The sequence below is a fragment of the Boleophthalmus pectinirostris genome, unplaced genomic scaffold (genome assembly GCF_026225935.1).
Source record: "Boleophthalmus pectinirostris isolate CB_2022bp ecotype Guang Dong unplaced genomic scaffold, ASM2622593v1 HiC_scaffold_23, whole genome shotgun sequence".
NCBI classification, from domain to species: domain Eukaryota; kingdom Metazoa; phylum Chordata; class Actinopteri; order Gobiiformes; family Gobiidae; genus Boleophthalmus; species Boleophthalmus pectinirostris.
The window spans coordinates 20,290,480-20,304,946 of NW_026571207.1; the positions used below are offsets into that span (position 1 = coordinate 20,290,480).

General features: G+C 39.0%; 1 protein-coding gene across 2 annotated transcripts in view; it reads left to right on the forward strand.

The window, feature by feature from the left end:
- Positions 1-5,231, forward strand: part of pcdh11 (protocadherin 11) — a 145,183-nt gene extending 139,952 nt beyond the window's left edge. For both annotated transcript variants that reach the window (XM_055158897.1, XM_020923528.2), the window contains exon 6: positions 4,561-5,231. In XM_055158897.1, the coding sequence (XP_055014872.1) occupies positions 4,561-5,027 (467 nt within the window). In that variant the 3' untranslated portion in view covers positions 5,028-5,231. The remainder of the gene's footprint in view (positions 1-4,560) is intronic.
- Positions 5,232-14,467: the final 9,236 nt, after the last annotated feature.

Here is a 14,467-nt window from a genome sequence, read left to right on the forward strand (position 1 = left end):
TCCAAAGCCCTGGTCGAAATAATAAAACCACTCATTGGTCAAACAAAATTCCACTGCAAGAATGCAAAACAATTGGCACAGGAACTAAAAAACATTACAATAGCACCGGATGAAATACTCATATCACACGACGTCATATCACTCTTCACAAAAACACCCGTGGATGTCACACTACGCATAGTACAGGAAAAACTTCAAAAGGACAAAACACTCAAAAAACGCACAAATCTAACAGTTGATGACATTACACAATTATTACGATTTATGGCCAAATCTACATATTTTCAGTACAACAGCATAATTTACAGACAGAAAGAGGGGTGAAAATGGGAGATCCACTATCAGCAATAATGAGCAGTTTTTTCATGGAGGACCTGGAACAGAAAGCATTCAACACCGCACCACCACAATGCCGTTTAACCTTTTGGAAACGCTACGTAGATGACATCCTGGAAAAAATACAGCAAGGACACACGCAAGAACTTACGGACCATCTCAACACACAAGACGACACAGGTAATATTCAATTCACACATGAGGAGGAGAAAGACGGAGCCATATCTTTTCTGGACATTAAAATCCACCACATCGCAGACGGCAGCATCAAAATTACAGTATAACGGAAACTCACACACACTGACCAATATCTGCTCTGGACATCCGAACATCCCACTGCACACAAACTTTCAGTAGTAAGAACATTATTCGAATGGGCCACACATCACAGACCACACCGACAGGGAGGAAGAGGAGAGACACATCATACAAGCACTCAAACAATGTCAATATCCCAGCTGGGCCATAAACAAAGGCAGACAACAAGTTATCAATAAAACCAACAAACCCCGGAAAAAAAACACAACAATCCAACACAGGGCAGCAGGACCACAAGAACATAGTCAAACTACCATACATCAGAGGTATAACTGAACCCATCCAGAGAGCCATGAAAAAACACAACATAAGCACTGTAGTAAAACCATACACAAAACTCCGCCAACAACTCGTACACCCCAAATGCAATGCCATATACGAAATTCAATGCAAATCATGCAATAAATCATACATAGGGAAACAGGCCGGGCATTTCACATCCAAAAAAAATGAACACCAAAATGAATGAGAAAAGGAAACGTCAGGGAGACTCACCAGAACACAAAAAGATAAAGCAGAACAGGAAAACCTAAAATCCGCCATATCAGAGCACTGTAAAAGGAACAACCACATTATGGATTGGGACGGGGCTCGGGTCATTGGATAAAAAAACAACAATTTCAAACGCTGATCAAGGAGGCCATTGAAATCAGGAAACGAGGCACGGACAGCATTAACCGTGATGACGGCGCGTTCCTCCTTTCACACACCTGGAACACCCTCCTCCAGAGAACACCGGGCGACGGGAGGCGTGGTCAGTCTGAGAGACCTGCCGGGTCCCTCAGGCTGACCACGCCTACAGGAAGTAACAACAGCTGATATATGACACGTCACCACCAACACCGGTGACAGTTCTGAAGATGGTTTGCAGCGAGCAGCCGAAACATGTCAACAAGGTAAATACACTTTACTGCATTGTCTTTAAAAAGAACCTAAGAAGTTAAAGTAGATAAGAAGACAAAATGAACATCATTGGCTTAAAATTATACAACCTTCTTGTAGAAGTGATGCGTGTGAAAGAACTGACTGTCCCAGCACTTGGGTCTAAGGCTGTTTAATTATGTATAGCATTCTTACTTATGCAAATATACTAAATAATTTCTACATGACAGCTTGAAGCGGGGGCCTAGAAGAGCAATGTGATGTTGAATGAGGAGCACTTTCTTTTTGTATGTGGGGGCAAAGAAGGAGAAAACTGCAGGCTCCTGGTTGCCTTGGTGCATACTGTTTTACATTCTAATTATGTGGTTTGACAGGCTTTATTGGCCAGACTCAATGCTCAGGCCTCATCCCAGACTCATTCCACATGTGGTGTCAGTGAGCGGATAATGAGATAAGATAGTTTGAGTGTTTAGCATTGCCTAGTCGCCTCTTCATTCATTTACTTCTTTTGCAGTCCTTGAAGCTCCTCATTGGCATTCAAAGGTTGTATAAGATCATACCTGGATAAGACAAAATCCTAAAATACCATAATTATTTGAACTTCTGGACCCGATTTATTTTGCATTCTAAGAGATCGAGCCAGTTGAAAGGTCTGCTGCTCCAACAGTGATTAAACTCAACAAAGCTTTGTGAAGTCATTTATTAAATATTTAACACAGTAAAGCCGCTCAACGACACAAACACAGATTCTTTTTTTTTTTTTTTTTATCCTAATTAAGCTATAGGGAATTCATTGCATATTGTAGGTAAACAGAAAGAGTCCTGGGAATAGCAATAGGAATGAAATGCTCTGCTGCCGTTTTTCTCATTACAGAATGAAATAAAACATTTATCATTTTCATCGACGTTCATTCTACTAAAAGCTTGACATTTAGTGGGTCAAACACTGATAAGGTGACAACTTTCTTCTGCTTATAGGATTTATGAGTTCAATGTGTTTTTATGGCCTCTGTAAACAAAAACAAAAAAAATGCAGCTTTGAGTGTGGCTTTTTTTTTTTTGGCAAGTTCAATTTAAACAGCCTATGCTTTTGTGGGTGCTGCTACGAGTCTTTTCACATAGCATTTGCAACCCCATCACTAAGCAACACGATTGCTACTTTTCTGTAAATGTAAGACCCAACCAATTTCCAGCTCACAATACAAATAAAAAATACATAAAATGCTTTTTTTCTGTAAAGTGTCAAGCTTTAAAATAGAACTTATACTCCTCTAACTTTTGCAGAATTTACTGTATAGTAATGAACTTTAAAGGGTCCATATTATGTTATTTTTTTTAAATCTATGTTATAATGTTGTTTCAGAAAACACCACCTTGTGATGTCATGTGGTAATGTGACACTGTTTTTTTAATGTCCATTCATGACATGGATCTTAAAAATTCTTAAAATAACAGGATAGGGTATAGCTTGGAGCTGCTTTGAGTTGGCGCAGTGGTAACTCACTAGAATATTAGCGAAAAAATTGCTCCTGCCAAGAAAAGATTTTTCTCATAGAATGTAATATAATCACAAACTGCTCGTGTTCGGCTGACAGGGCACCTAAAACTTTAAAAAATGACGAATTTTGTGTTACCTATTTTTAGATCATAAACTTTTTCTCTGCTCAAAGTCCTTTAGTTGTTTTGAAAACAGCTTTTTAAATGTTAGCTTCAGCTCCACTCTGTTTCTTCAAAGTGATCATGTTATACACAAGACCATGCTCCTTGCGTGCGTTTGCGTGGATTTGTCTGTGCCCGTAGGAGAAAAGAGCACTAATGTGTAAGTGCACACGTTCAATAAGCAGGGAGCCCCCGGAAGTACCTGGCCTGACTTGGCTAATCTGGAGACATGCGCCATTGAGCTAGGTCCATTGACTTGAATGGGTGGCCATGTTTAGACCCTGGGACTTGATTCATCATCACTAGAATCATTTGGATGATTTCATCCCTGGAATTGCCCATGTTCACTGAACAAAAGTTAAAAGGTAGCTGGTAATTTGAAAACTACTGCTTCATAACATCACAAGTTGGAACAGAGCATTTTGAGCTGGAGATGTAGTCAGACTAATAATAATGGGTTATCTAAAGATGGCACATGGTTTAGTCCAGGGATGGGCAAACTACGGCCCGGGGGCCCTTTAAACCTTTTAATCCGGCCCGCCGAACTTGAATAAATAATAATAATAAACCTTGTTAATGTTTTATTTTTCCTGCATTTCCGGCGTTTCCCAGTAGACGGCGCACTATATATACATTGAGGTGCGGCGGCTTCTGTTGACCGCAATGCTTTATGGGAAAGTATTAACAGGAGTCATTTTCAGGCGGCGTATTCGGACCATGAATGAGGTAAAAGTGTTCAAGACATAAGGCTGCACTGTTTCTGCTTTAAATCTGTGTTTAACGAAGTCAATAAATTCATGCTAACTGTTTTAGAATCTTCTGAATGTTTGGTTGAACTGCGCGTTAGCGTGGTCTATGTGTCGTCTACGCGCTCTGTGTAAGTGCTTGGGACACATGTTTTTCTTTGCTGTACAGTGGGGCAGGCCTCATTTCACTTTTCATGAGTTCTGGAACTTACATGACTAAAAGTTGCAGCGCGTAGTGCAGAGTACGTCCTACATGAGAGTAAATACAAGTGCAATGGAGCCGGGCTCTGAACACGTCATGTCCCGTCTTCTGTCCGGCCCTTCAGTCAAATTTTAGAACCCTATGTGGCCCCCGAGCCAAAAAGTTTGCCCACCCCTGGTTTAGTCCATAGTCCACAGGAGTCAGTTTTGCATAATACAGGACCTTTAATAGTCTCGATAATTAAGGTTCACCATATGAAAATACAAACTGGTCTTCTCATTTTGGATATCATTAAGGATAAAAAAAAATAACAATAATTAATTTAAAAAAAACAAAAACTTGCCTCATCTGTTGGTGCCTTGTTGAGATAATTTCTGCTTGGAGTAACCAGGTTGTCTGTTTGTTTTTCTTCTTCAGCCATTGAGGTGAACCTGCAGAAAGCCCTGGCCGAAGCCTCTGAGACATGCACCCAGGAGTGTTTGATCCTGGGCCACTCCGACAGCTGCTGGATGCCGCCCGCTCTGGCCCACTTCCAGAGCCCTGTGAGCGGCTCCCCGGCCTCCACCCCCACCACCACCTCCACCGGCACCTCTGCCCCCGACCCCCTGCACTCCTTCGGCTTCCAGAGCTGCCCGCGCGGAGCCAGCAAAGCTAACCTGGTCAGCTTTGGGCTCATGGACGGTCGGCACACTCTGGGTCGATCCGTGCCCAAAAGAAACGATGATCTAGACAAAGGAATGAACCGCCCGCAGTTCTACAACACTCTGGACAGACACTGTAAGAAAGAGGAGCCTGTTAAGGTCATCCCTTTGGCTAGCTTCTCGTCTCCAGGGCAACAGACCGGAGGAGGAAGTGGATCCTTCTTACACGAGCACCAGCTGTAAAAAGAGATAAATATTGCATCTCCAAATATATAGGCACCGTCCACAGTGACTTTATGATCTGAATGTGTGGAGGTATTTTGTTGAACCAGCTCACTCCCAATGTCCTCAAAATACACAGCACTCAATACGTTTAAATAAAACAAACTACACACAGTTGATGATGCACCAAAGTACTTATATTTCACATGAAAATTAAACAAAAAAAGATAGAAAAAATGTCTATAATTTACACGGGTATTGTGCAGTCCTCATGAAATCAGAATGTGAGAAAAATTTTCAGATATTCAGTGGTCCCTGGTTGCATCTTGCATAGACCCAACCTAAAAAATCTTTTTAAATTCACCATGAAAATTCTAGACTCACTCAATCTGAACAATTGTTGATAACTTGTATTTTACATTGAACTAAACTATTGATATATTAGTTTTTGATGTGGGTATGGTGCTGTACCGACTTATTACTCCAGCTTATTCTCCAAGTGTGTACATCCATGCTTATAAACAAATGCAAAAAATGTGTTTTGGGTGAGCTAAAATGGGCTAAATATTCATTATGAGTTGTAGGTGCATAGTGTTGCTCTTCAGGTTCTTGTGAATTATTGCTCTGTTTAATGTGTGGCACAAAACCTTTAGCAGAGAAAAAGTCATACGCTTTTTTTCACACTTCTATTTTGGTCAGGGGACGGCTGCAGAAAAAGTCTACAAAGCAAAAACTAGGCCAGTGGAAGACTTCACCGGTAATCTTTTGCATTCAAAATTCTCACCATGGACCTGTGCGCTCAAGTGTAACCCACGCTACTGCTACGACACACATACCTTAGATGTGATACATATGGCGGTTGAACCACCTCACTCTGTTCTAAAGGTCTTCACCCCGCAGTATCTCGGCAGAAAGGGTAGACAGATGCTTCGGAAAACTAGTCTTGTTTTCATTCCTTTTGTTTGCATTGCTTAGATTTCTAGCGCTCACCAACAGCTATGGAGCCAATTATGAAATTCTCAGTCTAATTACCTTGATATGTGATCTCGCTAGCAGCTTGTGTTGTGGTAAATGAGGACTGCAATAGCTCAATTGGACATAGAAGAACAAAAGGCAACCAGTGGGCTAAATTTCTTTATCTCTTTCACATCTCTCCTAATAGCAAGGCATTTTCTTCTTGTTAATTCCTATTAGGTTCGTCCCACGCAACATGAACACAGTAAGAAACAGAGGTGATCTTTTTCAAACTTTTGACACCAGAGACTGAACATTACCGCACCATTCGGAAACTAACCTAAAGTGTTATCATTTAAATTAAAAATAAAAAAACAAAATATGTGTGAATATATTTCAAATATTAAGTTCAAACTGTAACAAGCAGTGTTTTATTTATTGGTATTTTTGTATGTTTTAAGTTTTTCAGTTCCTAGTTAAGATTTTGATTCATTGTCCACTTGGAAGCAAAAATTTAGTACACAAAGTTTTTTTTCTTTTTTTGTTTTTCTTTTTTTCTCCAGTAGATGGTCTGTCAGGTGCTTTTCTCCTTGGAGAGGTTATTGCTTTGTCTGGAATGTTTCACCATATCTTATTAAACCTTTCTATCATCATGGGGACCAAACCAGACCAAGTTACAGGTCAGATCTTTGGAGAGGCAACCTCACACACAGTCAGAATGCCTGTTTTCTTGGGTAATTTTGAGCTATGAAACTATCTATAATTTCATAAATGTAAGATAGAGCTGTTTAATATCATACTGTAGAACATTCCAGGCAGCGCAATGTCATATCCATAGAAACAAGGTGATAGTGATGGTGATGGATTCCTATCTATAAAGTTACATAGTGCACCTTTAATACACTATTATAAATGACATGCTTTGGGTTTAGATTTGTGACTATTATCAAAAGAAACACTGTCTGGACACATCTGGACATCTATCAGCCAGTGTATAGTCTGCGCTGACGACGCTACGTACTTGAGCCGTTGCAGTAACTTGCCGTTTTAACAGATTGGGTGCAGTATAATCTATTGCTACAGTAATAAGTGACTTTGCTCATATCCATTTTTCTTTTCGCGGTAACATCTAAGCCAGGTGTCTACATCATCAGGTGTATGATTCATGTGATTCATTTTCACCTTACCCTCGTGCAAATTGGGAACAGGCCTAACTTCGTATTACAATGTGGGGGCCTCCGGGGAAAGCAACCAGGCGAATTCTGTTTGGGAGCTCTATTCCTATTCTCAGCCATGCTAGGGTCAGGAGACTGATCGTTATACAGTGAATTTATCTCCCGCTCTGCCAAAACGATCACTAAACGAAAACAGTGTGTCAAGGACAAGGACAGGGCCAATTCAATCTCACCTCAGTCAATTACCAAAATGAATTTAATAGAAAACAACCATCTCAAATACATCCTTCTATAAACATAATATAGGAGCAAGTTGTGGGTTTGGTGAGCCAATTTGCTTGTTTCTTATGCTCATTATTGCAGCATAGATTCATGAAACCTTATCAAAATGACAACATATCAAGGAAGCATGTTTAATAGGTGTAAACAGAGATGAGAATATTGGTATTTTTAGTGTATACAGTACTGTGCAAACCTTAGACAAGTACTGCACAAAAAGATACAGTCGCATTATCCAGACTTTTTTCCTAACGTATTCATTCTGTCTACATATCTGGAAAAAGAACTTGCTAATTGTGAATGGACTGCATGAGTGTAAGATTTTGCTTTGGATATTAAATAAATTCAGTGATTTTCGTTTTATTTATCTTATTTATTTATATATTGTTTGCAAGTTTATGTCAGTGGTACAGAAATATTCCCAAAAGTCACCAATTCCACTTTGCATGTCATCTCCAAAATCTTTTCACATATTTTCACCTATTTTCTCAAACATCAGATTTTGGTTATTTTACATACTAACTCACATCAAGTATTCGGACATATATAAAGCACTTAAACCGCTAACTAACTGGTATATGTAGACCCACACTATTAGAATCAATGTCAGCACTGTTGTGTAAAGCTATCTCCGTCTGTCTAAAAGTTTTATACAATGTAAACTTCTATTACTACTTTGTACACAACACACCTCAACTCAAATGTACATAGCGGTGCCCGTTTGGCAGTAATGAACTTGAACTCGCGTTAGGCTGACACTGGAATTCACTGTAAAGAAAATACTAATCAAGTGGACAATCTGAAATGTAAAAAATGGCTCCATATGCATAAAAATGTCTGATGAGTGTGTCTGAGTGTGTTGAAAAAGTGCATGTATGCGTGTATGTATGACAGTAATGTGCACATATCTGTATACTGGCATGCACCGTGCCGGAATATTTTATGTACACTAATGTATCTTGTAAAAATCTATGAAAATATTAAGTATACGCTTGTAAATTAGTCATCAGTGAGTCAGGTTGAATTCTGCTTTATTATGAGAAAGGCTTTAGCGCTTGCCAGCAAAAATCTGTATCAGTCAGTTACAGTTATAGGCTACTGTGTTGTCACGCCTTTGTAAAATATCCCATTTACACTGATGAAAAAATTATCTCTCATATGGTGAAATGATTTTTTTTTTCTTGTATTTGAATTTTACTTAAGGCATTAAAAATTGAGTCTTCAAACTGCACTGTTTCTCTTTTCCTTAACTCAGAAGACTGTTACATCTGTGATCAAAGACACAAGGGATTTCACTTACACATGTTTTAATTAAAGGATATGTAAAGGCACATGCTACTTCAGTAGTGCTGCTTTTCATAATGAATTTATTTTCTAAAAATTAAACACAGAAAAGACATAACTAACATGTAAGTGTATTCATGAAATAATTGATAATATGATATATGAGGACAACTTATTCTTTGTTTGTCTGTTTGTTATGAAATGCATCACAAAAAAGTGATCCACCACTAGCTGCAGGGATAATTCATACTATTGAATACACAGTACTCGTGTGTAGAGCAGGGGTCAGCGAGCGTAGCCAGTGATCTCCAATAACTGGGAGCACCTTTGAGGCTCTCTTGTCACACAGGTGACCTCGAATCAAATTTGTCACAGGTTCATCACTGCCATTTCCCCCGTGACCTAGTTATAGTTTAACTTGCAGGCACTGCATGCATTTCATGCATTAAAATATACATACAAAAACATTATTTGCATTTGTATTTGTGAACTATAGTACTCAGTAGTTGAACTTACAATGCATCAGTGTCTGGTGTCTTTATTTTACAATCTCAGATATCCCTTGTAATACAAGTCTACTTTATCCTAAATATATGTCATCATTCCTTCAGTCCTTTCAAACACCCCTAAGGCAGTCTGCCTCACCAGCAGCCATCATGGCTTTCTATATGATACAGGGACAAGGAGTGGACATAGCAGGTTTATATGTATTCCTAGTAACTCTCTCTACACCTCTTGTCTTTTTTCTCTTGCCATCCATCAATCTGTGTATCCATCCACCCATCCATGAAGACTGTGATGTCTCCAAAGCAAACCCCTACAACAGCTCTGACAATCCCCCCGGGACCCTCTGTATCCTACCTTAGGTCCTTTTGGCTTAATGCTCTGCCCAGTGTTCTCTTATGAATACATACAAGCCCACAGAGGGGAAGACATCAAGTGCACACTCCAGTTGCAAGGGGTTGATGTTCAAAAACAAGGCAACATGACAGCATCTCCAAAAGCAATGTCATGTAGTGCGGCCGAGGCGAGCTGGACTGTGTGATCCCTGCACCCCGCCGACATATGTTGGGTCCCCATCTGCCTTGAGGGAGCAGGCTGTGAGCTGCCACCTTCGTTTTCTATGGTAATTGGCTAATAATGAGACAGGGGGGTTGTACTGTCAAAACATGTACATACCAAACTACAGCAATCTGCATAGTCTGGTAATTACTGCATAATTAAATGTGAATAACTATGATCAAACTAACGACTTGCTTCCATGTAACCAAATTAGGCATACATTCTACCCAAAAGATACATATTTGCACATATATATGCAATTACCTTTTTACCACCAAATAACGCAGAGCAACATGGCCATTGTGATCAGACCACGTGCCACTGTAATTTGTTATATACTGAAACTTTATGAGATTTTGAAAGAATCTGGCTGTGGCTATGTGTTTTAAGCAGATTGGATCCTTTCAAGGTCCACATATTATGGTAATTGGCAAATAATGAGACAGGAAATGTTCGCTCTGTCAAAACATGTACATACCAAACTGGTGCAATCTGCATAGTCTGTAATTACTGCATATTTAAACAGAAAGAACTTTGTGATCCTAACGGAGCGTACCAGTTCTTTGCCCCAATACCCTCTGTCCCCATCTGCTAACAAGCCAACTTATTGTAAAACCAACGCCGTGCTCAAGGTGTCGTCTGCTGAGGTGTCAGGAGAACATATAGAGATTGTCAAACACTACACTCATTTCCAATTGTAATTAAACCGGCCATCAGGTACCTGGAGGCTGTTTAGTCAACAGCAGGGTACTAATTACTATAAGATGACCTTTAGAATAATATCAGGTGAATTATTCATAATTGGGAAAATTGCTTCAGAGACACGCCTATGACATCTAAGGGACGGCTGCGTAAACAGAGAAAAAATACCCCTCTTTGTTGCTTTGAAAATAAGGCCAAGACTGTAGCATTTTTTGTGCATTAAAACATTTGATGGTTGAGATGAGCACTGTGTACTGCAAAGACAAAAAGGGAACACTAAAGTTGCTGACCAAGCTATTGAAATTAACCTTAATATAATGGAATTGAGAGAAGATGCTCGGTCTCAGTGCTTACGAGCCAATATTATTCTGCGATGTAAGCCGACTTTCTTTAAAGCACACGTAACACTACTGACTGTCAAATAAAATGCTTGTAACTGTCAGAGCTACTCTCAAGATTACAAAGGGAATGCTCTGGCTTTCATTCAAATTAAAGCATCTATAAGGAAACAGAACAAGGGTAAAACAGCTTCACAGGAAATCAATGCAATTTAGAGAAAGAATTAGATTGTACATTTCAAAGGCTTTTGTGTCTTCAAACCCACTTGCAGCGTCTGCTCCCTGTTGCTTTAAACGCTTCCATGGGGTATTCTGCACAGAGAAGGGCAAAGGTCGTGAAGAGTTTGGTTTCCATCTTCTTTCTAACCTTCAGGGATACTGTGCACAAATTACTCTCGGGATCTTTCAACAGCCTTTGCCTATCTCTCAGTGACATTAATACATGAACAAGAATATAGTGTGTGAGTTTGTGATAAAATGCAACAACAACAATTTAAAAACTGTAGTGAAAACAAGATTGGGCAAGGAATGACTACTGAAACAAAATGCAATTAAAAAGTAACTAGCAAATACTGTCAGCTTTACAAATGAAACTTAAATGTTATGTATACAAGGTTTCTTTTTTCATTCTCAAAAATAATTTAAATTTTGCATCCAAGAAGTCTCTTGTCTTGTATTTGTATAAATCCTTTCTGAGTCTGTCTATTACAAATGTATAAATGTCCCTTTTCTATGTTATAAACCATATGGCAGATTGCTGCAAATGCCATATTCAATTGACTTATCTGTGCAGAGAAGAATCCAAATGATTAGTGCAAATTTGGGCTAATAGGTGATAATAGCCATTGACCTTGCCCTCTTGGACATTAGAGAGTTTGAAGGGATGCCAGAGTGCAAACCATTACGGAGCAATTACAGGAAACAGGCAGCCACAAAAGAGATATGCAAGGTAAGAGAAAGAAGTAAAGCAACTTACCAGCACAACAACTAATACGATAACTATTATTTCTGCTGTTACTTTTAACCTGCACTTGTAGCAATAACAGTTCAAATATGTCAACAGTATTGGGTACTATCCTGCCTTGTATAATAGTAAATACATCATATGATTTTATTGCTTCTCCAATCATAAACTGTATAAAGAAGTAGACTAAGGGCATGTGACTGCACCCAAAGCATTTGGCTCCAGTCAAATGAAGTTCAAGAGGCTAGTGGTTATATGGGTGATTTTGGAGCCAAACTCCATATTAGGACTTTATTCACAAACAAAATAAAAACATAAAAACCCCAGAGTCATGTACAGCATACAAACATTTTAAGACCAAAATGAGGAGACTCACTGCAGCAGTTACAGAGAGGGGTGACCATTTTTCAATGTAAGGTCAACTGGAAACCTTCTTATTTGTAAAGCAGCAGCTAGCGGGTCAGCTATGTCCATTTATATATACACTCTATCCAGTACAAAATTTGGGCCAGTTAGCGAAAATACTTCAACTATCAACCAGGTCCTTTCCCAGTCACAAGTTAGATGTAAACTTCTCTGTCTAATCTCATTATTTGCTATCTTAATTCTAGTAATTAGCTTAATTAAAACACTACCCTTAGTTCTCCGCGGGCTTCCTGTTTATGTATAGAGGAGGTGTGCAAAGTCGCTTCAGTGATGGAGGTAATAAAGACAGACTAAGTTTAGACTATGCCCCCTTCACAGAGAGGAAGCAGATCAGAGACAGGCCTTTTTGTGTGTGTTCTTTGTGGCGTTCCAAAGACAGTATCAGAGGAGCAGATATGAACACACACGCACACATCCACACAGTCCAGTCCCCGAAGCTCTTCCTTTGTACAGTTTATTGTGGCGGTCCCTCCAATGGCAGGACACCGCCTCTCGCTTCTCTTTGAAATCCGGTAGATCAAACGGAGCAGGCCTGATGACTGAGGCACTGTTGTATTTGTGGTCTGAATATATAATCAATCTCCATGGTTAGAGGTTTAAATCTGCTGTTGCACAGGGTTGGATCACCAAATGGACTGTGTGTGATAAAATCTGGATATTGCCATAGCATTGTTGTTTTCGTTAAGAAAGATAAGTCACTATTTGCTCTTGTATTTCAGCATCTCTGCCATAATTTCAAGACCCTTGAATGAAAATGATCACCCTTTACATGTTTATGTTTGGACTGATTATGTCCCCTTTGCTATTACTTTTTAAATGTGTAACTCTAACTCTTAATTTAAATTATCATAAAATATTACCATTCACTTAAATGCAAAAGCTCCCTCTATTAGATAGATATTAGACTAATGAACAGCAGATGTTGCCAAAGTGCCTCTAAATTACACTTTTAATTCACCATCTTTTGTTTTCTTATTTAAAGCTTTAACTGTTGCCATATATAAACTTCTTAAACACATTTTAACTTTTGCAAGTTTTCACTTTGAAACATTTTAACCATAACTTTTCACAGCGATCACTTTTTCTTTTTTTTTTACAGAGTGTGCTATATTCTTCACTACTGACAGTGGTTTAACTGATGTGAGCAGATATATAAAAAGAAACCAACAGTGTCACAAAACTGCAAGTCACTGGTTGATTTGTTGCTCTGTAGTAAGGTAAGTCTTCTCCAACCTCTGATGGTGTCACTGGTCAGACATCAGACACTGAAGACCAGGTCTGAATCCTGCTCAGGACACATTGCTTTTAAGTTTGATTCTAGATTTTGAACCATGCATAATAAACATGTTTCAGAACTTCAGCCCCACTCACTTCATCATTCAAAGTCAAATACAGGCCTTTAGGTGGATTATTTTTATTTTTTTTATTTTAGTGTGCTATTTTTTGTGATAATGACAACTTAACCTGAGGACACATGGACTTCACAGTACATATAGGATACAAACTTTAATCCTGAGTGCAATTTGTGTGGGGTAATACAAATGGACTCCACACTATTTAATCTTTTGTCATTAGCCTGTATATGTTATTCTTTGTTGTTGCAAATGTCCTCTTTAGAGCTGACAGACATACACATCTGTAGTTACCTGTGTAGAAACAAACAGCTTTTTAAAAACATTATTTCAGTGAGTGCCATACTCCTTTAATCTCTACCACAGAATGATTATTCAGCCTTTTACTTTCAAAATGACTTCTGAACAATGGCAGGTGAACGCATTGTGGGATGAAAGAAAAGCAACAAGGAAAATCAATATGGCAATTATGTGTGCAGATAATGGACATCAAGGTGTTATTTGGAGTGACCGAAAAAGGGGTGACACAAAGCCAATCTGAGCGGAGCATTGTCTCACGCCAGCCGCTTCTGGCATGGATTTAGTGTCAGGGGCCACAAGAAAACCCAAATGTCTCTTTCGTTGTTTGGCTTCTTATTGTGTAATGTTAATTATGGTTCCTACTTTCTGTTTGCACAAAGTTTAAACTATGTTGGCTCATACAAGAAAGGCTTATGCTACAGATACAGTCATGCTGAAGTCAACAGTTTGCACAAAGACACATGAAAAAGACCAAAAAACACAACCACAAATCAACATTGCACATTAAACTGCATGTAGTGTTCAGATCTGCACTATGAACTTCTGTAATGATTAAGAAACTACTCCAAACTTGCGTGCACTTCTTATGCAGGTCCCATGACGGGCTAAAATGAGTAGAATTTAT